Source organism: Phodopus roborovskii, unplaced genomic scaffold (genome assembly GCF_943737965.1).
Source record: "Phodopus roborovskii unplaced genomic scaffold, PHOROB, whole genome shotgun sequence".
Taxonomy (NCBI): domain Eukaryota; kingdom Metazoa; phylum Chordata; class Mammalia; order Rodentia; family Cricetidae; genus Phodopus; species Phodopus roborovskii.
Genome location: NW_026125901.1, coordinates 759,730 through 784,879, shown reverse-complemented (window position 1 = coordinate 784,879; position 25,150 = coordinate 759,730). Strand labels below are relative to the sequence as shown.

At 37.6% G+C, this 25,150-nt stretch overlaps 1 protein-coding gene across 1 annotated transcript in view; it reads left to right on the top strand.

The window, feature by feature from the left end:
• The window catches only part of Efhc2 (EF-hand domain containing 2), a 156,135-nt gene that overhangs the window by 29,097 nt on the left and 101,888 nt on the right, over positions 1–25,150 (top strand). Inside the window, exon 3 of the mRNA XM_051178927.1 lies at positions 21,471–21,621. Within this exon, the coding sequence (XP_051034884.1) occupies positions 21,471–21,621 (151 nt within the window). The remainder of the gene's footprint in view (positions 1–21,470; positions 21,622–25,150) is intronic.

Genomic DNA, 25,150 nt, shown 5'->3' with positions numbered 1-25,150 from the left:
GCAGACCCACTTTAATTGTGGTGCTTTGTTCTTGATACTTTGGGTGCAGCACTTCCCAATACTGTCTTTTAAAATTAGATTTATTTGTTTAAATAAAATTATTTTAAAATGTATTCATTTATATGTGTACATTGTACACACGTGGAGGTCAGAAGGCAATTTGTGGGAGTAGGTTCTCTCCTTCCACTGTGTGGGTCTCAAGATTCCAACTTAGATCATCAGGCTTAGTGACAAGCATATTTTCCCACTTAGCCATTTCACTGGCCTTCTTTATGCTATCAGAACATTTTTACAAAACCCAATAATATTTTGTGTCCTTCACTGAGCAAGTATAAGCAGAACTTTTGTGATAGTACAAAGGATATGGCTAAGTTCATAATCTCTAAAGCTGGGAAGCTTGAGTTTTCATCTCAACTGTCTCGTTCTTCTACCTTAAACCTTAGCTAATTACTTCATTCACCAAACCCCGATTTCCATATGAAAAGGATCTCAGTCTGACCTACTTTATAGGATTATGAGATAAGCAGTATAAAAGAATAACACACCACAGGGTTCATTTACAGTTACAATTAACTACCTACTCAGTCAGGTATGCCAACAAATGCCTGTTATTTCAGACTTGTGAATGTGAGACAGGATTATGAGTTCAGGCACACTGGATTCTGTAGTGAAACAGGATCCCAAACCCCTACTCCCAAATTAAAAAAAAATACTTAATCAATGTTGGTTATTTTTATTTAGCTTTGAATTCTCTGTGACTAGCATAAGCCTGACAAATGATAGGCATTCAGAAATATATTCTTAGTGGAGTTTGAAACTCAATGCTTTACAAAAGCAAGCAAGCAAACAAACAACAACAACAAAACCCAAAAACCCACCACCACCAAACAAAACAAAAAACATTGTATACCTGTGCATGGGTGTTCATGTAGCATGATGGGTTTATGGCCAGAGGACTTTACTTTTGAAACTTGTTGATTAGCAATGTGATTTCCTTTGGATATGTGGAGTGATTGTTGCTGAGTATTGTTATCTACTTCAAACCTTTGAATTTAGCACTTTTTCTGTAACTTGGCTGGCTTAAATTGTTTTAGTAAAGGAGTCTTTCAGCCACAAATAACCTATTCTGTGACTTGGTTGTTGGTGCATTTCTGGTCAATAAATACTTTGGACCACTAGGCTAATCCAATGTAGGGGGGCGTGTCAAAGGGGTCTGGTTTATTGGGTAACTACTAGAATTAATAACTATACTGAAAATGTCCAGTTTTTAAGCTTATTGGATAGTAACATGATTTCTCTCAGATAAATTGGCTTCCTTGTTTTAATTCTAATATAAATGTAGAATATCAGGGAATGATCTTTTTTTTTTGTTTGTATATGTGTATGAATTTATGCACCTGTGTGCAAGAGTACCTGTGAAAACCAGATGACATTAGATTCCTGGAAGTTGGAGTTATGTTTGTGAGAAGTCTAGCATGGGCTGAGATCTGAAGATAGGGCAGATAAACACTAGAACCATCTCTTTAACCCTAGGGAATCTCCCTTCCACAGTGGTTCTGAACCTTTTTTCTTACTAATAGCCAATGTTTTTAATTGCTTTGTTCCACAGTCTTCACAAGGGTATGAATACCATTTTATATGGCTTTGACTATATTTTAAGCTACCAGCTTTGCATCCTACACTGACTTATATATTATTTAATAATTAGTACTTTTATAAATTTTATGTACATACTTTTCTTAGTCCTAATTTAAATAGTGATGTACTATACTGTGCTTAGCTAATACTGATTTTCTAAATGTTGCTAAAAGGTGAACAAAAAGTTTAAGTAGTTTGTACCTGTTATATAGCTAATTATGATTGAGATAAAGAATATTCCAATATTGAGCTATTTCCCTTTCTCCTTTTATGCATTGTAAAATCCCATCTTGAAGCAGGATAAAAATAAGTCCATGAATGCTTATGATTTCTGTGCAGGTGCGTTTCGTCTTAAATCATGGCAATTGGCAGGTGAATTATAGTGTTTTTATAATGTAAAGAAATCTCATGGAAATAATTTTTTTATAACATCCTTCTGGTTGTTCATTTATTTAACTTATTGATCATCTCTTATTTCAACAATCTAAATGAGATTCAGGGTTTGTATAAACTGAGTTTCCCTAAGATATGCATATTTAAACAGTATCCATAGAAACACAAATTTATCAAAAATGGGGAGGAAAAGAATTTAGAAATTGTGACTTGAGCATTGATATTAATATATACTCTTGATTCACAATCTTCACAATCTCAACTGCTGCAAGGTTTAAAAAGAAGGAACTACTTTAGCATTGGAGGCTGGAGCTAGGAGGATGCGTAGGAGTTCATCTTCCTGAGACAAATTCTGAGGAACTTCTATTTGATAACTGAGGGTAGATGGGATCGCATTCACAAAATAGACCAAAACTAGCATATAACTTTACTTTTTGTCTAAAAGGAACTGAATTGGAGGTAATAATAATAATATATATGGGACTTTAACCTGGTTCATGTTTGTAAGCGTGGATAGCTTGAGAGACCCACCAGAAGTGCAGGAACACTTGTGCTGAGATCAAAGCAGAGCCTGCAATTGGGGCCTTTCTGTGATACAATGCAGTGGCACAAAAAGGACTGGATACTCTATTCCTCGAATAGAGTCGGGTCAATCTATGCAGTGTTTATATGGAAAAATGGAAAGGAATTTTTTCTTCCTTCAGACAATCCATGACTCCATTCCCAATTCTTTTACCATGTTATATCTTAATTTGTACTAGTTACAATACAAGAGGAGGGATTTAGGAACATGGAGATGGGTGGGAAAAATTATACTATTTGGGGGACAAGCAATCCTAACAGACTGTCCAAGAATGAACAGAGAAACCCAATATGAGGCTTCTGAAAAGAAGGAATCTTAATTTCAGAAGTATGTTTTGGGGGCTGGAGAAATGGCTCAGCAGTTAAGAGTACATACTGCTTATGTAGAAGACCCACATTCAGTACCTAGGACCCATGTCAAAGCAGCTCACAACTGCCTGTAGGGATCTGAAACTCCTTCTGGATTTCTAAAGTACTTTCACATATTTTCATATACCCATATCCTACATATGTATGTAATTAAAAGTATAATAGGGCCAGGTGTGTGCCTTTAATCCCATCAGTTGGTGGGGGGCAGAGGTAGGTGGATTCAGGGCAGAGATAGGTGAATTCTAAGTTTGAGGCCAGTTAGGACTACATATTAAGACCCTGCCTCATGAAAACAAATAGTAAGATTACTCTAGGAAATGACTATTTTTGGTCGCCATGTATGTTGCATTTTCTATTGCACAAATGGGGATGATACAAAATAAGCAGTAAAAAAGCTGTGAAGTAGAGAGATGGAAGAGAAAACAGCATACAGAAAATTTAAAAATATTGCTGGATGAGAATTGTAGGTTGATGCAGAATGAAAAAAAAATGTAAGCAAACTACAGATTGCATCATATGAAGAAAAAATGGGGGAAATAAACTATTGGAAGAAAAATGATAAAATTCTCTTAAAATTCAGGTTTAAGTGATGACAGTACAGTCAGATGGGAATTCAAAACAAAGCTGATGAAGCAGGCTATAAGAAAACAATAAAAGTCCACTCTTTTGAACCACAGAAATACCTAGACCTGCAAAGTGAGTATTTACTTTGTACCAAGTTTCTGAGGGAGAAAAAATACTTATAAAGTATACATATCCTGACAGTTTTTATACTGCAGCAATGCCAACTAATGAAAAACACTGATGGAAAAGGTATTTTATACCCTAAAACAGTGTTTCTCGAGCTTCCTAATGCTGCAACTATTTAATATGGTTCCTCATGGTGTGGTGACCCCCAACCATAAAATAATTGTTGGTACTTCAGAACTGCAATTTTTCTACTATTATGAACTGTAATGTACATATCTGATATGTAGGCTATCTGATATGTGACCCCCCTCAAAGGGTTACAGCCCACAGGTTGAGAACTGCTACAGATTAATGTGTGCAACTTTTAAGGGGAATGAGTTTGTGACCCAGATATTCTATAACCACCCACCAAATGCTTGAAGGTATACTTTATCCAATTAAGAAATTAAATATATCAAGCTGCGCATGGCAGTGCACACCTTTAGTCCCAGCACTCATGAGATAGAAGCAGGTAAATCTCTGAGTTTAAGGCTGGCCTGGTCTATAAAACAAGTTCCAAGATAGCCAGGGCCACACAGAGGAAATCTGTCTCAAAAAAAAAAAAAAAAAAAAAAAGAAAAAGAAATTAAATAAATTAAACCATAGTTCAATCACAGGGAAACATATAATAGGTAATTAGGAAACAGAAATAAAATAAAAAAAACATAAATATTTTGAGTATTTATTGAAAAACAGAAGGATAACAATTAAATGGATTCCACATGCAAGGTAGGAACAGAATAACATGCTCATTTTTCTTCAGTTTCAGCAGTTACTAATTTTTGGAATGCTTGATCTTGTTTTTTTTTTTTTTAATTACAGTAATAGTTAAAATTTGTCAACCAGGAGGGGAAAAATTAATCTTGTCTTTGTATCTTTTTCTATCACCTTTTATGGTCTCTAAATGTTTTTCATTTAACTCTGTTTTAAAAATATGCACACTTTGTAGTTAAAAAAATCAAAAGATGATAAACCCAGTGTGGGGGCACATGTTTATAGCAAAATCTTGGGAAGCTGTGACAAGATCTAAAGTTGAAGAGTTGAAGGCCAGCCTTGGCTGTATAGCAGGCCTTGCTTCAATTAAAAAAAAAAAACTTGATGGGGAACTTTAAATAAAAATATACCAGAATATTTAAATCCCCTATTGATTACTGCCAATATTTTTGTGGCATGTAAGTCTTATGTATGAGAATGAATTTCTTTTATAATCAGAAAAGTAAGTTACTTAAAAATGTGCATGTTAATATAGCTATATAAGAACACTTATATAAAATACACCATTAATAGTGGGTTTTAGGTAATTGAAATGGGGTATTTCCCCATTCTCTTTGTCATTTTGTTTGGAATGCCATATGTATCTTTACAGAAGGGGCTTTCAGAAAATAAAAAATACAAATTCAACAGAGTTATAATTCCAGGAAAGAATTAATAAATCATTTACCTTAAGACATCATAGGAGGCACAATAAAAGAAATAAAAAAAGTAAATTTAAAAGCCCAATTGTAGAAACCAGTATACAGAAAACAATCAGAATAACCACAGGTAGCTCAAGAATTGATTGTTTAAAACAAACACAATACATTTTGCACTTGTTTGCTAAGGAAAACAAAAATACAGAAAACAATGAATTGAAATCACAAATTCAGGGCAAGTAAGATGTACAGTTTGCGTTAATTAGTGAATTGGCCAATAACTATGGAAATACTAGAGACGTGGAAAACAAAGTCATTCCAAAACAAACCTGACTGTCTCTAAGTGCTAGGATTTGAGCCTTATCATTTACTGTTTCTCCATCTTGTTTTTTTTTTTTTTTCCCAATTAGGAATCCTGAAAATTTAACAGTAAGCAGGTATAAATCTCAAAGTTCGAGATGAATAAAAACCACAAGAACAAAATCCTTTTGTCTCTTAAGACAAAGTGGCCTATTTTCTCCCTTTGAGTTTTAATTATAAACATAGCTGACTTCAAATATTTTTGTTTTATATTTTTTAAGTGCTTCTGATTGAACCAGGGGTCTTCTGCATGCTAAACATCCACTGTTCCAGAGTGCTAAAACCCCATCACTGCCTTTAAAAAAAAAAATCTCTGTGAGGCAAAATATTGGCATGACCTAAAAGGAATACCAAGGTTCAGGGGCTTGAGGAGGCCCTGTGATTCTGGGCTAACTTAACTAATGGCCTAGGGATTACTAACAGCAAATTAAATGTGTGTACCACTGGTAGCCCTAAGACAGGACCACGAAATAAAGGGTAAATAATGGTTCTTTGAAGCTTATAAAATACCTATTGGTTAAGTAGAAAACTATTTACAGGGAGCCAGAGAGATGGTTCATTAGTTAAGAGCATATCCTGATCTTGCAGAGGATAGAGCTTGGTTTCCAGCACCCATATTGGCTGGCTCATAGCTGCTTGTAACTCCAGCTCCTGCAGATCTGACACCTTCTCCTGGTCTGGGCAGGCACCTGCTCTCACATGAACATACTTTAACATAAAAAAAAAATGAAGGCTGGGTGTGGGAGTGCTCACCTTTAATGCCTTAGGTCTTGAGGAAGCAAGAGGCAGAAGGATCTCTAGAGTTCTAGTCCAACTAAGGCTACATAGTGAGAACCTTTATCAAAGGAAAAGAACCCACAGAAAACAACAGGAAATATTTACAAGTGCCTCAAATCTTACACATTTACAGAGTCTATTTTCTAAGGATTCTTTACTCCTATTCATGAACTCTGTAAATGAAGATTGCCATTTTTTTTATTTAGGTCATTCAGACAGGTCTGCCTACTCCCATTCTTGGAAAAAAAAATTAAATGGTGGTGTCTCTACTGTTCACCATAAAATGCAGAGAATAATACAGGTTAGAAAAATAATTTTCCTATAAAATAGCATTCTTTTTGAAAGGAAAAATACTTTATCTGTTGATCCTGTTTATCTGGTTGAACATATACTTACAAATGCAGCTGGCATGCATTTGTCTTGCAAGGTGCTAATGACAGAACCCAGGGCCTTGCAGTGTTAGGCAAGTGCTTTTTACTACTGATCCACACACCCAGCCCAAAATATAATTTTTTCATTCACACTCATCTTTGACATGTTCACTAGACAGTGTCACTTTGCAAGGTACTATTAATTTTCCTCTTTCCTGAAGCTTAGGTAACAATGAAAAGTAAGAGGATACTGAAATAAACTGAGTATATAGTTTTGCAAAGTGTATTTAAGGCCTACCCACCCACAGAGTATGACTCTGTAAACATTTCTCAAACTGGTATTTCTGGAGAATTAGTGATCGAGTTGCACATCATATTAATGTCTAAGAAATTAATAACTGTCCCTTCTGAAAATTTATGGTGCACACTAACGTATCAAAGGACACGTGAAACCTTAAAATCTAAAACATAAAAAAAAACTACACTGGACTTTATACAACTTAGTGTTTTCCTAAAAGTTATATACTTATATAAAAAACTTTTTATTTTCAGTCTTCTAAATGAAGCCCAGTCCCCAGTAGAGTGAAAAATACTTTAAGCAATGTCTAGCTCATACATTAAATGGGGGGGGGTGGAAATAAACAGTTTAAAAAGTTTTTCAAGTTTGTGTCTTAAAACAATAATAAAACCAAGCTGTGTACATTTTAGTAACTACTTTGGTTCTATAAAATATAGCTTACTTACACTTGAAACTTTCTTCAAAAGACTGGATTCTCAAACAAAGGGGGGGGGGACTATGATACATTCTGTTATTTATACAAGATATGGTATGCCAATTTTCTGGTTAAGGCTTGCCATCCTTTTTTTTTTTTTTTTTTTTTTGGCACCTAAAAGTAGAGTACATAGTGCCTTTAATTTTTGCCTTAACTTTAAGTCAGAGAGGGGAAATAATGGCTTATTCCCTATTACTTTCCTAGTATCACCTTCCATCCTACATATTGTAATTAACTTCTCAAAGTGCTAATGAAGTTAGTTATTGGTTCATATGTCAAGACACCTTTACTTACTCCCTAAACTTTATTCTAAGATTGAGGATTAAGTATATATAACAAGACTGAAAAGCTTGAAAACTTATAACATAGTAGAATATAACTGATAAACACAAATACAATAAAAAAACAAGCTACATAAGTGCTATGATTTAAGTAAACAAAAGGATTAGCTGTCCATTTAGATTGGTAGTCAGGAATAACTTCTCTATGAAAGTGACTTTAAGATGGAGGTGAGCTAGCTTACTTTTCTGAATGCAATTTTACAGGGTAAAAGAGATCTTCCATTTTTCATCCAATGGGGTTCCTGGATTTGAGTGTGTATTTTGCTTCACTACATTAAGCTTCATTAACACAAATACTTTTTGAAATCTGAATTGATTTTCAGTGACTGGGAGGACTGCCTTTATTAAGTGAGCAGCTGAAGTTCTTCCATTTCTAGCATGTTGATGTTGAAATCTTCTGCAGAAATCTGCAATTTGAATGGACAGTTGTTATGCTATGACAGCACACTGGTGTTTGAAGAGCTTCACAATTACATGCTAAGTTCAGATTCAAAACTCTCAGTGGCTCACACTGCTATTTAGTTCTCAGCACTTGTAGCATGTTCATAGTCTATGCTCACATCATACTGCAGTCACCCATCCCAGTCAGAAGTAGAAGTCTTAAGAGATTTTGAGGAACACATCTTTTCCAAATTGTTTTCTGCTTTTAAGAACTTTGAATACATTCTTGATTTGAGATATAAGAGTGGAGTTCAAAGTCCTTTCATTTTGTCAGTCGCTTGGTCTCCTGTTACCATTTCTTCAAGACTCTTGACTGTGTCCTTTCTGCTTTAAATACTGTAGAGGCGACAGGTATTCTCTCGCAAGGTGGCAAAGACTTGAGACAGTGACTCATTTTTGATTCTGGAAATTTCTTGCACAGTATACAGACCCATGCCTGGGTGGGCATACTGGCAAAGGCTTTTGGGAACACAGCGAGGTAGAAAGTAAGGAGCATCAGTTTCAACAAGAATTCTCTCCAGAGGAATCTTCTTTAGAGCATCCCGTGCCTGCCAAGCAGAAGTGTAAGTAAGAACTGCTGTGAAGCCTACAGACATGTTGGGAAAGTGCTTTAGCAGGGGCTCAATAAGTGGGTAACTGCCAGTGAAGCAATGCCTGTGGATCTTGTAGTCATAGGGCACACATTTTTTCATGATGCACATTAGATCTTCATCAGCATCTCGACAATGAATCACCAAGGGCTTCTTCAGAGACACAGCTAACCGTAACTGTCGCTCAAATACCTTAATCTGCTCTTGGACAGGTGTGGTACACTTGTAAGAGTAATCCAAGCCCATTTCTCCGAAGGCCACAGCCCTGGGGTGGCGTAAGGCATACAAGATATTTCTTTCTTGATACTCATTATAATAACGGGCAAAATGTGGGTGACATCCAAAGGCCCCCCAAACCAGATCTTCACTTAATAGCGCTTTCCACAGGCCATCTCTTAGGGTACGAGGATCACAGAAATCAGAGATGCAGCCCAGAAATTCCTTAGAAAAAGTGTAGTTATACATTTTCCTGAACTCAGCAAAGCTTCCTTGGAAGGACAACTTGGAAAACAGCATGTCCAAGTGACAGTGAGTATCAATGAAACCTTCCATTTGGCTTGGATGCAAATGGGTCCTTGGGAGGATATCCAATGTACGTTCTCTATGGATATAGGGCAGCTCATCCTCTTGATATGTGTTCTTTGCCTGTGCTTCTGCACCTCTGGAGGTTAAAATGATGCGGGAATTCCAGTACTCCTCGTCATCTATTCCCTGCATACGACTGATCATCTCTTCAGAGGTCATTGTATAGTAAGAATAACCAGCTGGCATGTCCCTTATGACTGTCTCATCTGTGGATGCAGATGTGGTGCTGCTGTTGCTAGTATCCTGAGAAATCTTGGTACTATTGGCCCGAGAGCTGGTATAGTCATTCCAAGGGCTATAGTATGAATCAGGCTGCAGGAGCTCATTCTTATTCTTGTAGGATAATGGCTGTGAAATGCCTGGGAGGCTCTGTGTGAATGGCTTATCCTCAATGAATTTTCTTCTGGAGGTCTTAACATTAGACCTGTCACATCCTGAAGAGTTAGAGGCCTCAATCAACCTTCTTTCTTGAGGCTTTAGGAATAATGAATAAGAGTTATCCTCATTCTGATATTCTGGGGACAGAAGGTTTTTTTCATAACAAATTGCATTTTTATCACTAAATAGCTCCTCACTAGGCATCTTATAACGATTTAGAAGCCACTTCCTCTCACCAAAGTTGCCTATTTTTGGAGGCTGAGATGTAGAAGGAAGATGTCTGGATGGTCTTCTGCCCACCTTAGGATGCTTCATTCTGGCACCAGAATACTCCTCTTGAGTCGTAGGAGGCTCCCCTTGGAGATTTGTGGACCCTGTTCCAGGCTTTTGGAGGAATGCTCCCCGCATTGGAGGCTGCCATCCAAGCTTTGGAGACTCCACTCCAGACTTTTTATAGTCTGCTCCGGGCTTTGGAGGCTGCCATCCATGCTTTTGAGGCTCCATTCCGGACTTGTGAGGCTCTGCTCCAGGCTTTGGAGGCTGCCATACAAGCTTTGGAGGCTCTATTCCAGACTTTTGAGCCTCTGCTCTGGGCTTTGGAGGCTGCCATCCAAGTTTTGGAGGACCCATTCCAGACTTTTGAGCCTCTGCTCCGGGCTTTGCAGGCTCCACTCTGGAAAGCTGAGGCTCTGCTCCGGGCTTTGGAGGATGCCATCCAAGCTTTGGAGGCTCCATTCTGGACTTTTGATGCTCTGCTCCAGATTTTGGAGGATGCCATCCAAGCTTTGGAGGCTCCATTCTGGACTTTTGAGGCTCTGCTCCAGGCTTTGGAGGCTCTAGTGTCTCCCTTACCCTTCTGGGTTTTAGAGGCTCCCTTCCAGGCTTTGAAGGCTCTGGAGAGGCATCAGGCTGAAACTCCACTCCAGGCTTTGCTCCAGCTTTAAAATGTTCAACTCCAGCCTTAGGAAGCTCCACACCAGGTTTAGGAGGGGCTTCTGCCTTGGATTTTGCACTAGCATCAGGATTCCCCTTCCCTTTTGGGGCATCGGGCTGCCCCTTTCCTTTTGGGGTGCCAGCCTCCCTCTTTTCTTTTGGGGCATCAGTCTCCCCCTTCCCTTTTGGGGCATCGGGCTCCCCCTTTCCTTTTGGAGTATCAAGCTCCCTCTTTCCTTTTGGAGCACCAGACTCCCCTTTTTCTTTTGGGGCACCAGTGTTGCCCTTTCTTTTGGGGGTACTGGTCTCCCACTTTCCTGTTGGGGCATCAGCCTCCTTCTTTCCTTTTGGGGTATCGGGCTCCCCTTTTCCTTTTGAGGTACCAGTGCCCCCCTTTACTTTAGGGGTACTGGTCTCCCCCTTTTCTTTCACGGCACCAGCATCCCCCTTTCCTTTGGGGACACCACCTTCCCCCTTTCCTTTGGGGGCACTGCCCTCCACCTTGCCTTTCAGCGCACCAGCTTCCCCCTTGCCTTTGGGGGCACAGACCTCCCCCTTTCCTTTCAGAACACCAGCCTCCACCTTCCCTTTTGGGGTACCATCTTCCCCCTCTCCTTTCTGGCCACCAGCCTCTCCCTTTCCCTTTGGGGCACCAGCCAGCCCTTTTGCCCTTGGAGCCATCCCTTTTCCTTTTGGAGCACTCCCACTTTCTTTTTGTGTTGATTTTCCCAGGATGCTCTGGATAGCTTTCTGGTAAATCACAGAAGAACCTTGCTCTTGAAATCTGCCCTTCTTTTTCTGGGACTTTTCTGGTTCTTCTGTCTTATTTGTCTTATTTCGACCTTCTGCTTCCGCTGTAAATTCAGAGTTGCGGGAGCCATATTTGTTACCACTGTGGGCGTCCTCTAAAGAAGCCATCTTTAAGAAACTGGATGGCGGTGGGCAGTTACGGAGGCAGCTCTACTACCTGGAGTTAAGGGGAGAAAATGAGCTGTCAGATGAGCTACTGGAAAAGTTTCACAATAAAATTCACAAAGTCTTCCTTCTGGGCTTTTTAGCCCTTGGGTCCTGTAGGACCTCTAGCCTTCACTAAATCACTTCACAAAGTCCCTGGAGCAACCGGGTTTGCTATGGGAGGGGTTCTTACCTCAAGCGGTACTTGTGAAGCCTCGGGAACCTTTCTTCATAGTTCAACTTTGTTCACGAATTGCCAAAGACCTTCCACCTCACTTTCAAGGAGCTTTGGAAAACTTAAGCGACCAGGATTCGAGAGAGGTGTAACAGAGCAACTGAACACCACAACGAACTTCCCAGAATGACGAGAGGTTTCGCCTTTTAGTCACTGTTTCCTGTCCGTTGAAGTACTTCCGGTTCATAAAAAAAAAAAAAAGTCCCGTTTGGCTTGGGGTTCAGGGCCCCTCCCCCTGAACAAGGAGGCCTTACCTCCGAGGGCTGGACCGGCAATAGCCTAGCCTCCAGCGTTCCTCTTTATTCACAGTGGATAGACTAGAAACTCAGAGCACCCTCCTCAGCCCCACCCCTTCTCCTCAATGTTACCTCTGTTAACATTTTTTTTCCCCCGTGACTGGACACACGGTCCTAGCTGGACCTTTGGTGCTAAGCTGCAGCCACCATTTTGTATGTATTTGTGTCAATAGCTTCCACTATGTTCTCTCTGTCCTTGTAGCTTGTTGCTCCGTCTCCAATAGGAACACTACAGTTGTGACTTTGAAAGCATATTTTAAAGGTATGTACTATCCCCTTTCTTCTCCTCTTAGGCCTGTGTACCACCTTCCCCCCATACCCCATTTCTTTCCTGCCCTATTCTCTAACACCACCCTTCTCACCCACTCTACCCTCATATAATTAATATATATATATATATATATATATATATTAATTATAATTTTTTAAAATGAAATCCTGGAATGCCCTGTGGTGTTCTGTCTTCCTGTCCCATTGTGGCCTCTGGCAGTATCAGTGTCTTTCCCTATACCATGCACGGCCACACTTACCCCATTTTTATGGGAGAACAAAATGAAAGAGGTTGATTTGTTAATTAAAGCTGATAAGGCATCAACTATTTAGCCCCCCTTCCCACTGTCCCCTTCTTTTCAAATAACATCTGTAGGTTTTTTTCATAGTTGTACTTTTAAAAAGTATAATTTAAAACTACATACTTCTTAAACATATATAACCATTTTCAATAATTTTTAATATAACATTTCTGCATGTTTGAAATGTTTTTCTTATCACTATGTGGTTCTCAAACCACACTAGTGAGTAATATTCCAGTAACTACTTATCAAGAGTTAATTTAGAAACTCTCCCTTTGCAAAATATTCAGATCCCTTCTATTTTCCCCTTATACTTAAAAAAAGTTTTTCCCTTCCTTCCTTCATTCTTTCCCTCCCTTCTTCCTCCCTCCCTCCCTCTCTTCCTCCCTCCCTCCTTCCTTTTCATTTTTGTTTTGTTTTTGTGTTTCAAGACAGGGTTTCTCTGTGTAACAACAGCCTTGGCTGTCCTGGAACTCACTTTATACAACAGGCTGGCCTCAATTCACCTGCCTCTGCCTCCTGAGTGCTAGGATTAAAGGTTTGCAATTAAGTTTTTCTAGTTTTTTTTTCCTTTGGATTATGGGCCCAGAAGTAGTAAAGGATTTTCCAAATTGCTCCACATTGTCTTAGAACAACTGTGGTAATTAAAAATTGCAAATGAAGTGGGGCTCGGTGGTGCTTCTGTAGCACAGTAGTACCAGGAGTCCATGGCCAGCTGGGAACAGAGCAATAATCTGTTTCAAGAAAACTTCAAACACTCCATGATTAATGGCCCCTTTAACAGAAGAAACACAAAGGAACAAACCTGAGCCCTCTGCAATTTTAATTGGACTCATATGATAATTTTTTTCCTTTTTTGTTTTTCAAGACAGGATATCTCTGTGCATCCCTGGCTGCCCAGGAACTAGCTCTGCAGATCCGGCTGGCCTCAAACTCAACAGATTTGCCTGCCTTTAATCCCAGCATTGTGGAGTCCCAGATTATCTGCAAATTTCTTAAAATGAACATTTTATTTGTTGTCCTTCTCAAATTGTTTTTCTAATTTCTTTTGTACAGCCCTTTAAAAAAAAAAGTAAAAATATTGTAAAATGCCCTCCCATTTTGTTTCCTTTCATATTTTTCTTAAATCCTAGAATTCTTTATAGCATCCCATCTTCCTGTCCTGTCATGGCCTCCTAACCCATCTGCCCAGGTGCTCTCACCCCACCTCCCTAGTTTTATGGGTGTGGGTTGCTGAATGAGGTTGATTCGTTAGGATAAAGCTGATATTTCATCTGCTATGTATTTGGGGCTTATAGTTTATTTAGGTGGGGATATATAACCAACTTTCTTAAATTAGTAATTTTGTTGATTTCTGATTCTTTTACTATGTATTAAATTCCTGTATGCAATAGAATTTATTCTTTCCCACCAGCTAGCATGTGTCATATCAATCTGGTTTTGTACTGTTTTTAATAATCCTGGCATTCTGGTATAAAATTTGGATGAGCTAGGTGTTTTTTACTCTTTAATTTTTACTATTATCATTAATAGGTCACTTAGCTTATTTTTTATAATGTTTACTTAGAATTATTATGATTTAATTCATAATACCAATGAAATATCCAATTGAAATATTTTAGTCTATGTATCAATAATTCATTTGTAGTCAAGTTCTTCTGTATCTTCTAGCAAATGTTTTGAGTTTTTTTATGGATCCTAGTTTTAATTAAAACTGATTTGGTTATATAATTTTATTATATTTATTAATTTATTTAGTGTGTGTGAAATTCTACATGCAAATAGGTATGCATGTGCTCATGCACCACTTTGTGCATATGCCTATAAGAGGACAATTTGCAGAAATGGGTATTGTCTTTCTATCATTTGGGTTCTAGGAATTGAATTTAGGTTATCAGTTATTAGTTATCTTGCTGGTACTGTGTATAATTTTTTAAATTCTATTCTTTACATCCTCCTCTGTGTATTTTCTAACTAGATTATTTTTAATTTGATTGTGCTTATAGTGAAATTTAATTTTTTTTTACCTATTTAGCTTTTGCTTCTCTGCCCATAGTGATATATTTTATTTCTTCCTAATATTTTTATTTCATCTCTTTTTACATTGTCCAGAATGTCTAAATAAAATAGTAAGTAATAATGCTTTTGGATGTATTGTCCTGTTCTTGGTGGTGGTAGATAAATAGTTTAATTAAATATAAAGTTGGCTGTTGAGGTTGTTTTAAAGCAGATGCTTTATAATCTTGTTGAAGAATTACCCTGACATTTTAAACCATATGTGGTGGGAAATGGTCATGAGATCATTACATATTGGCACATGTTTCCTAATTTGAAACCATTTTTTATGTCTGTGAGGAAAATGCTGCATTTGATATAGGTGGCTCATAATTGTTAATGGAGTGCTACAAATTGCTTGCATTTCAGTTAGACTCCTATATAAATCCTAAATACTGAAATTTCCCTGTAGCAGTATTTCTTGATACTGGCTTGCACTTGGCAATCACCAAGGGAGCCTTAAAATTCTATGATTTCTGAGATATTTTTTTTTTGTTAAGGAGATGGTGGGAGTGGGTATGTAGATATGGAGGTGTAGAGGTGTTAGGTGTGTGAGATGGCCCAAACATCAGGAGTGTAAAAGGTTCTTAAGTAATTCTATTGTGCAACCAGCTCAAGAACTATTGCATTGTAGTTTATTGGTTTTTTGTTTTGTTTTGTTTTGTTTTTAATGGTGTGTTTATCAGACATTGGAATTCACTTTCTAAGCTGTGCATCTTTTTGGTATCATAAGGGAATTACATTATATATTTCTTTTACAAGTTTCAAAGAATTTATTACTAAATCCTCTTTTCTGAAATATTTTTGGGGGTTTCTTAGAATCTTAGGGGAATTTTTTTCCTCACTTATGAGCTTTATTAGTTTATTGCTTGTTTTTGATAATGGAAGTTAGCTTTAATTTAAACCAAACTTAAACTTTATTTTTTTCTGTCTAAGATGATTTATCTTACCAATTTTAGGTCTTGTGATGTGTCTCATTTCTGATTTAATTTATATTTTCTCTTGATAAACTTTTCTGATTTCTTAGCTACTTTACTTGTTTAAGACATTTTTGGATTGATTTGTTGTGGCTTTATTTTCCTTCCAATTTCATCTATCTGTGGTATTGTTTTTTTTTTTTTTTTTTTTTTGCAGTCTACTGCTTTTCTTAATGATACATTATTATTTCATACTTTCTTTAGTATTTCATATTTTAAGTCAGGACCTTTTTTATAAAATAGAGCCTAAATATTTTAATTAATAAATATATATTTTTTTGTGGCTCACATCCAGGCCTTTGTGTATGTTCAGTTGTGTTATATCCTCAGTATGCCCTTATCTTAGTTAGGGTTTCAATTGCTGTGAAGAGACACCATAACCACAACAACTTTTATAAAGGAAAACATTTAATTGTGGTGGCTTAATACAGTTTCAGAGGTTCAGTCCATTATCATCATGGTGGAACATGATGGTGTGTATAGGCCGATGTGGTGCTGGAGAAAGAGCTGTGAGATATGCTTCTCTGATCCACAGTCAATGGGAAGTGAACTGAGTGTCACACTGAGCAAAGCTTGAGCAAGGGAGACCTCAAAGTCAGCCCCCAGAATAACACACTTCCTCAAACAAGTTCATACCTACTTCAACGAAGCCAAACCTCCTAATAGTGCTCTTCCCTTTGTGGGCCATTTTCTTTAAAACCACTACACCTGTCTTAATCTTCTCTGTCCTATCTTATCCTCCTCTTTCCTCCTTATTTTATACCCCAGTCTTACTTTGGAGACAGGTTCTTACCATGTTGTCTAGATTGGCTTAGAACACCTGTGCATTATGGATTTTCTTGCCTCAGGCTCTTGAGTGCCTAGGTCTGCAAGTGTGTAACAACATGCCCTGCTTCCTAAACATTTTAAATTTCAACGGACTCATGACACTGATTTCTCCTTTTTTAAATATAAAGCCTTATTGGACATTATTGGTATTTCATCTTTCCTAACAGCTCCTCTAGAAACTGATGTATAAGATGGTGACACATTTTTTTTTTTGAGACAGGGTCTCAGTGTGTTGTTCAGATTGCCAATTTTCCTGCACCCAGGTTCTCTTCTCCTCAGTACTGCAAACACAGGTGGCAGGCACTATATCGGTCTTACATTTAGAAATTTGATCCCTGAATATTAGTTTCTATGATTTATGCATTGGTTACACCAACATCCTCATCTTTAAAAAACTACATGATTTTTTTTTCTGAGAGAGATTGAGCTTTTGCTCCTTTTCTTTTATGGATGATGGACAGACTCCTGTGTGTAATAATATTTTGTGTAAGTGGTATACTAGGCCATAATCTTTGATAGCACTTTAAGTGTAAAATAGGGATCAACACAAATGTTAAAATCTAGCTTGGACTATGCCATTAAAAGCAGATAATTCATTTGACATAAAAATAAGTTTAACTTTTCCATTCAAAGCTTAATTTGTACTGTGTGTTAAGTTATAACAAGTTACCCATCATAATGTACTTTTGACTGCTTTGAATTTCTTGAATTTAATTATAACATGGTCCTGAATTCAGAAATGCAAACACTAACTTTTTTCCTTCTGAAAGGTTTTTCCTCATATACTTGCCTTTTAGAACTGATTTCATATTCTATAATCTTTATGACCAAAACTCTCCAAATGCCACAATGATCAGGCATGGAGGTATGTGGTGAACTGAAGATCACACACTCTGCCAAATTACATTTCACATTCTGTTTTCAAGAAGATTGCATTTTGAAAAGGGAGGAATGGCAAAATTGCTCAGTGGTCAGATGTGTTTGCTGTCAAGCCAAAAGACCTGAGTTTGATACCTAGAACCCACATGGTGTAAGAAGAGAACTGGTTATTGCAAGTTGTATGTTGACTCCATGGTGTGTGCATGAACACACACACACACACACACACACACACACACACACACACAACATTTCAAGCAATTATAATCTCTGAGTTTAATTTAGTCTCTCTTTAACTTTCAAATTATGATAAAACTTTGTATCATCATCTCCACTGTCCCACGCCCCCAGAGACAGACACTCATTTTGTAGCTTAGGTTGGCGTGGAACTCACTATTGCTATTAACTGGTGGCAATCTTTTTGCCTTAGTCCTCCATTCTAATTGAGAGGAGTTTTTAAGGACAGCTGATATTAATTGATCCCAATCCTTAGGAGTTACCTTGTTATTCCTTGCCCATGATTCTATTAATTGCTTCACATAAGGTGAGTGTATGCCATAAGAGACTATTGCTTCCTTTATACCTTTTAAATCTTTCATACGTATTGGTTCCCATTGAACACCTTTTGGGTGTTTTTTCGTTGCTGGTTTTTTATTGATACAGGGAAAGCTCCCCTGACCCTAAATGGTGTGGAAAATTTTAAATCTTTTTCATGCCCTGTTACATGTAGTTTTTCTTTTGATGTATCAGATTGAAGGTCTTTTAAAGCCTGAAATCTATTTACCATTTTTTTTTTTTTTTTGAGTGTCTGAATTTCTTGAATCAAATAACTTTCTAGAGACTTTATTGCATCAGTCAGTTTCTTACTTTCTCCAACTACAAATGATTTCATGTTTTTTAATCTTTTCATCCTTAGATATTATCTGAATGGCATGTAAACTGTTTTCCAGAAACAATGTTCTATCTGCTAGCTTGCCATTATCCTCAGACATGGAAGAGATTTTATCATCTAGTCTTTCTATCTGACGTTCTAGTTTTTTAAACTTATTAGTAGCTTTCTCAGACCAGGAATGAGCTGTTTTTTGCTAGCGTGTTAATGCATTGCATTGTTTCTGTTCTGGTTATTGAGGTATCTGACATGAAACAAATTCTACCTGTCAGCTCTCCAACGCCATCTTCAATATTCTGAACCATTCTTTCTATATTTTTTATGCTTTGAATTTTATCATTTTCAATGTTTCAAATCCTTGTCTCTTTGTTTTGAATTCTATCATTTTCAATGTTTCAAATCCTTGTCTCTTTGTTTTGAATTCTATCATTTTCAATGTTTCGAATACTTGTCTCTATGCTTTGAATTCTATCATTTTCAATGTTTTGAATTCTAAGTCTCCTATGGTTTGTACAAGTTCCTTATTGTTTGTTGTGATCTCAACCATTTCTTTAAGAATATCATGTTAATGATGAAACCCATTGCTATTACAAAATAAAAGTACATATTGGTCCAGTCATAAGTTTCTTTTGCTAAAATCCCTTCTATATATGAATTAAAATAATTCCTAAAGTTCTGCATTGTAAAATTATCTGCCATAGTTATGGAACAATTGATCTCAGATTTTATATTAGCTTAAATTGTAAAGGATTTTACAATTACCTTAGGTGTGATTCTGCTGTCCTGGAACTTTGATGCTTTTAGTTGTAGATCTCAGCTTGTGGTAGTTATGCCTGGAGGTGTGCCACCAAATAGCGCCTAGCCGCCGAGGCCCATCTGATCCCGGTTCTGCCTAGAAGTGTACCGCCAAATATCGTCGGGCAGCAGATGATCCTTCTGATTCTGGTCCCTGTAGAATAGCTCTTAACAAACTATGGCAAGCAAAATTTTGTTAAAAGGAGACTTGTAGAATTGCTGGAACATAAGACAGGAAAACGCGCAAGCAGGGCGGGTGCCGAGCGGCTCTGTGAATGCAAAAAATGAGAAACGGTGAGTGCCTTCTCAGGTCTGCTTTGGCGGCAAAGATCTCCTTTGAGGTAAGGAAGAGGCAAATGTCCCAAAGCTGCAGTGAGTCCACCTGGTTAAACCCTGCCCATTGGTAGGGGAGGGGAGCGGCGTCTGCTGCCTGGGTGAAACCCAGGTCCCGTGAAAATCCTAATCCCACTTCTGACACCAGATATCACGGTTAAATAAGGATCTGGATAAACAAATAGGCCAATAGATGTTTATTTAGGGAGAAATAACTTACAACCTAGACAGATGAACACCAGGAAATTCAACCCAATGCTCTCCTGTCCGAGTCACGCCAGCAAGGGAGCTTTTCCCGGCTCTCTCTCAGACCTCCTTCCACAGGTCACTTCCGCCCATGGCTCCACCCCCCAATGGGCGTGGTCAGTGCCATAGAAGGACTATCTCACTACATTCCTGTTCCCTTAGTACATTGTAGGGGTGGAGTCAGGAGAATTACTGAGCCTTGTTGGCTGCCAGCCTAGCTCCAGGTTCAGTGACAGACCCTGTATCAAGTGGACTAAGCTGAGAAAAATAAAGCAGGATACCCGATGTCATTCTCTGTCCTCGAGAATACGCAGTCATGGGCAGTTGCACACATGTTTGCCCATATACTACATAAACAACAAAACCCATTAAAGAGACAAAGGGAATAATGAAGCTTTCAATGAGTCTGGCCCATGTTGAACTTGAAATCATAGAAATACTGTTCCACCAATTGTCCTCATATTTTGTGTCCTATATGAGCAGGTAACCATCTCATCAAGGATGATTTCAAAGGCTAAAGACACAAGCAATTCATGCCATGTGGTACAAAATAATACCTATTAAAGTGCTTTTCCAGAAGAGTCACTTACTTCAATGTGTGGGGAATGAGGGATTTATTTATTTATCTATTTATCTATCTATCTATCTATTTATTTATTTATTTATTTTTTAGGAGATGGTTTTCCAAAGTAGTTAAGGAATTTTTCTAGAATATTTTTGTCATGTCCCAAAGAAGCTCAGTGCTAATTGCATACAAAGTGTATACTGGCTCTAGGCTTTCTCAGCATTGCACAACCTGTTACAGAGTCCTAGCTTCTTTTAACACTTCTCACTCCTGCCCACCCTTAACCTCTTCAGGCCCTGAGCTTTGCTTCCCTTTCCCCAGCTTCTGATTTCTATATAACTCTGTCTTCAAAGTCACACAATCTCAATCTCTTTGTCCTTTTGTTTCCCTTGGTCCTCTCTTCTCTCTCTACTCTTGCTCTCTAACTCTTCCCCATGTCTCTTCTCTCATGGCCCAGTGCAGTCTACTGGCCATGTCTAGTGAGCTATTTTCCCTGCTCTGGACTCTTCCAGATGTCTCTGGCTGTACTCTCCTGCACATCTACAATAAAGACCTCCTTAACCATACCTTGGCGCTGTCAGGTCCTCGTGTTCTTTCAATTTTTTTGTTTTTACTGTCTTTGGTTTTTTAACCATAACCACTTTAGAATCCACTCCATTCTCCATCCACATTGCCATGTTAGAGCTAGATTATTTAGCTTCCTGGAGAAATAGTAGTTAGATTATCGCTGCTTTTAGTAGGCCCTTTTGAGTTATGTCAAGGCAAGCAATCAGTAAGACTAAGAGGATAATTTTATTCCAGAACCAAGATAGCTTTGTGACATTTTTAATGGGAAAAATAAACACATTTTGTTCATCCTGAAAGAAACAGTATTTTTTACCTCTGACATGCATTTCAAATCCTATTTTGAGATAAGCAAAATTGTATTTATTGTAGAGCTGAATTACTCTACTTATTACTTTAATATAGTTTCTTTGTTGTAATCAGAGGATGGTGAAAATCAAATTATCTTTACATAATATTATCTAGATTATATATATATGTCCTCTTAGCTGATGTATAGCATATCTTGGGAGAAACGATTTTTTCTTTAACAAAGATTGTACAGGGCATAGATTTGTTGATTTTAAGTTTGCTGATTTTTTTTCATAATTTCTAATTATGACTCCAACAGGTATTATCTTTTGATGCCTATTTGGAAGATGAAGTGCCTGATAAAAGGCAAGAAAACTATAGAATAAGATACTATAAAATCTATTTCTACCTTGAAGATGACACCATTCAAGTAAACGAACCAGAAGTGATAAATAGTGGACTGCCTCAAGGTATCTATTTAAAACAGCATTATGGTTCTTTTGTTTCTAACCCGTGCCTTTATATATAATTTGTCTTTAGCTTTTTGAAAGGCCCTATGCTAATAATTGGTCATCTCAGTTATACATAGCAGTGAATATAAACATGATGTTATCATGTAATTTGTAATAGTGAATTATCATATTTCTCTTACTAATAATTCAACATAGGCCATTTTCTCCTTTGCTTATAGTATGCTAATATGTCTTCAAATCATTTGGTTTCTTTGTCTTCACTGCATCACTTCACTACACCATCCAGAATGCTATTGCTTCTTCTTTTTGGGGAGAAAAGAAAGCATTTCTTCCCTGAAAATTGCAGGGTGCTATTTTTTCTTCTTTCTTGAATTTGCTGTCTGCCATTTGTGTCATCCTATCTCTCCTTATCTACTGCTAACTAACACTTTTTATGGTAATCATCATGACCTTGATATTTGTTTAACTGTGATAGTTATAGCATTGCTGTGACCAATTTCTGATAGGAACAACTTAAGGGAGGAGATAATCTATTTTGCTCATTGTTTTAAGTTCAGGATTGTGGGGCAGAGGGTAGGGAGCATAATGGAGCACCTGATCAGCAAGCAGAGTAGAAAAATAGCAGAGGCCAGGTCAAGATAAAACTGTCAATGACCTACTTCTTCAGGTAGACCTTATTTGCTAATGTTCTACATGCTCCAAACTGATCTACTCAAGTTTTGAATTCATTCATGGATTACTTCCTTCATTATAGTCTCAGTTATCCTATTTAATAGGTCAGCACTGTCCTAATGTAATCATTTTAGAAATGCTCTCACAGTTGTAAACATGTTTTTCTAGTTCCCTGATATTAATGAGTCCAATCAAATGGACAAGACTAACCACCACACTATCTCAACAGAGCCCTGTTCCTTCACCCTATGCATGCCTGTATCTTTATCTGTGTCCCACTTCTGTTGTAGATGAGTGTTAATCTTGTGGCCACAGAGAAGGTGATATTAGCGATAAAAGGAGGTGATATTTCTTTTTGTGCTGTGGTTCTTTCTCTGGGGGGCAAGAATGAAATCTGGATGCCATCAAAGGATAGAAATCATGGTGGGGGCAGGAAAGAGCAGTATAAAAGGATGTTTGCAATAGGAAGACTTAAGTGTCCTTGATAAATGTCTTTGATATCTAAGTGAATGTTTTCTTTAGATGTTGCTTTTCATCACCAGCATAGTAGGAATATAGACGGGGGGTTGAGTGTTTGGTGTTGGTGTAAATGGCTTTCTAGGGTCTCTTATTCTCTCAGGAGGCATGACTTTTGACTGCAGTAGTGTGTGTGTGTGTGTGTGTGTTGTCTTTTAGAGTATTGCCACCTGTGCTATTTCAGTCTTTGAAACTTCCCTCTCTGACTTCAATCTCTATCATTTTCCTTTCCCCATTTCCTCATACTTAACCTACTACCTTGTTCTTCATTCTCAGCATAACACTAGGTCCTTGCTCTTTACTGCTATTCAAACTCATTGTTTGATTATAGGAATGGGACATTGGCCTACCATGGACTCCCTGTTTACAATTCCATTTCACTCATTATCTGTTCTTTATATGGTATCTTAGATAGTACCTTGAAGTTGTGCTGGCCTCCAAGAAGTATATAGATAGACTCTCCTGTAGACCAAGAAAAAGAAGGTTCATAGGCCAAATTGAAATGAATGAACCATGTAATACATTAAAATAATTTCAAATGTATAGTGAGGGTTGGGGACATAGCTTAGGTATAAAGCCCTTGCCCAGAACATATAAGATCCTGGGTTCCATCTCCCACACTGCAAAATAAAACCAACTAACCAAACAGACTAACATTGGGCAAAAATGCAGTGAGTATCAGGGGAAAGACACTCTGGACCAAGTGTAAATTGAAGGAAAGTATACTCTGCCTGAATCCTGCCTGGGCTAGACAGTCCCTTCTACACTACACTTTATAAGTCTTATTAACAGGTAGTATGGTTTATGAACCAATATTGAGGGATAAACAAGGAGACTTACAGATAAGAAGAGCTTTGGGCCAAAGGTTCACACTTACTCAGATGGGTCAATATGGAAATGAATATGCTTGGCCACAGCTGGAGCTCACCAGTAGTCCTACTGAATAGTAATATCATTTGTGTTTCATGGGCAGAGTGCACTTGGGGCCAAAATGGATGTCAGCAATGAATGAGTGGCAGAATTAAGGTCTCATGAATATTGAGTAGTCATGAATATTTAGTGACTTGTATATTTAGTGTACATGAATATTTAGGGCCCAGGTGCATCATATATATTTAATATTTATGGGAAGTTCATTTAGTCTTTCCATCTTTCCTTTCTGTATTTAACACATACATTTCCTACTTACTACTTTATTGTTGTTATGTGTTATATTTTATTTTGTTGAATATGAATTTTGCTTAGTAACTACTTATTTAGTCCTAATGCCTCCATAGTGATTTATCATGATGAATTTAAAGAGGAAATTGGAGTGTGTGCAGGGGATTCTGAAAAAAGTCAAGGAGTGAATTTTTTAGGTTTTTCCCCCTGATAGTGTAACTTTATTGTATCTGCTTTATGGCATGATGAATTTAGAGCCTTTCATCCCTGCCAAGAAGTATTTGTTGACTACCTATCTTTGTAAAGTCTAATAATGGGGGCTCAACCAAGATGAAGTCTGTTGCTGTGATGAATTGGAGGTCATTACACCTTCAAAGGAATGTTTAGACATCCATATGATGATGGTAACCAGGCAGTTATAACCTTGGAGAGAAAAATAAAACCAAGACTAGAAACCTGTATTGAAAAACAGATACCCAGATCAGAACCAGAATCAGCCTGGTTCCTTTTTCTAAGGGTGAGCAGCTCCATTATTCTGCATCTCAGTTCCTGCACTAGCTATTCTCTGCCCAGTAGCAATGCTTGTGTAGTAAATCTTTTAAGAAATACACAGCTATATTAAAAAAATTTTTAAAAGTGCAGTCAGTGGTGCTGCATGTCTTTAATCCTGGCACTCAGGAGACAGATGCAAGCGAATCTCTGTGAGTTCAAGGCCATCCAGAACTGTTACACAGAGAAACCCTGTCTTGAAAAAACTAATAAAGAAAAAAGAAAGAAAGATTTAAAAATATTTTACAAGCTTCAAGGGTAAAAATGGGACATTTTATTTTGTGAAGAGACAGTTTTAGACTCTTGGGAATATTTTTTTTTCAAATGTAAAGAAATTTTTAAAAATCAGCAAGGCGGGGTGTAGTGATTCACACATTTCATCCTAGCACTCAGAACACAGAGGCAGGAGGATTTCTGTGAGTTCAAGGACATCCTGACTTGTAGAGACAACCAAGACTCTGTAGAGAGGCCTTGTCTCAAAGAAAGGGAATTAGGAAGGAAGGAAGGAATAACAGACTAACCATAGCAACAAAACAATCAGCAAATATATATTAGGGATGGTTAGAATAGTGAACATAAAGAGAAAATTACAACTTTTGTGACCACATGTTACTTTAGTATTAGTTGA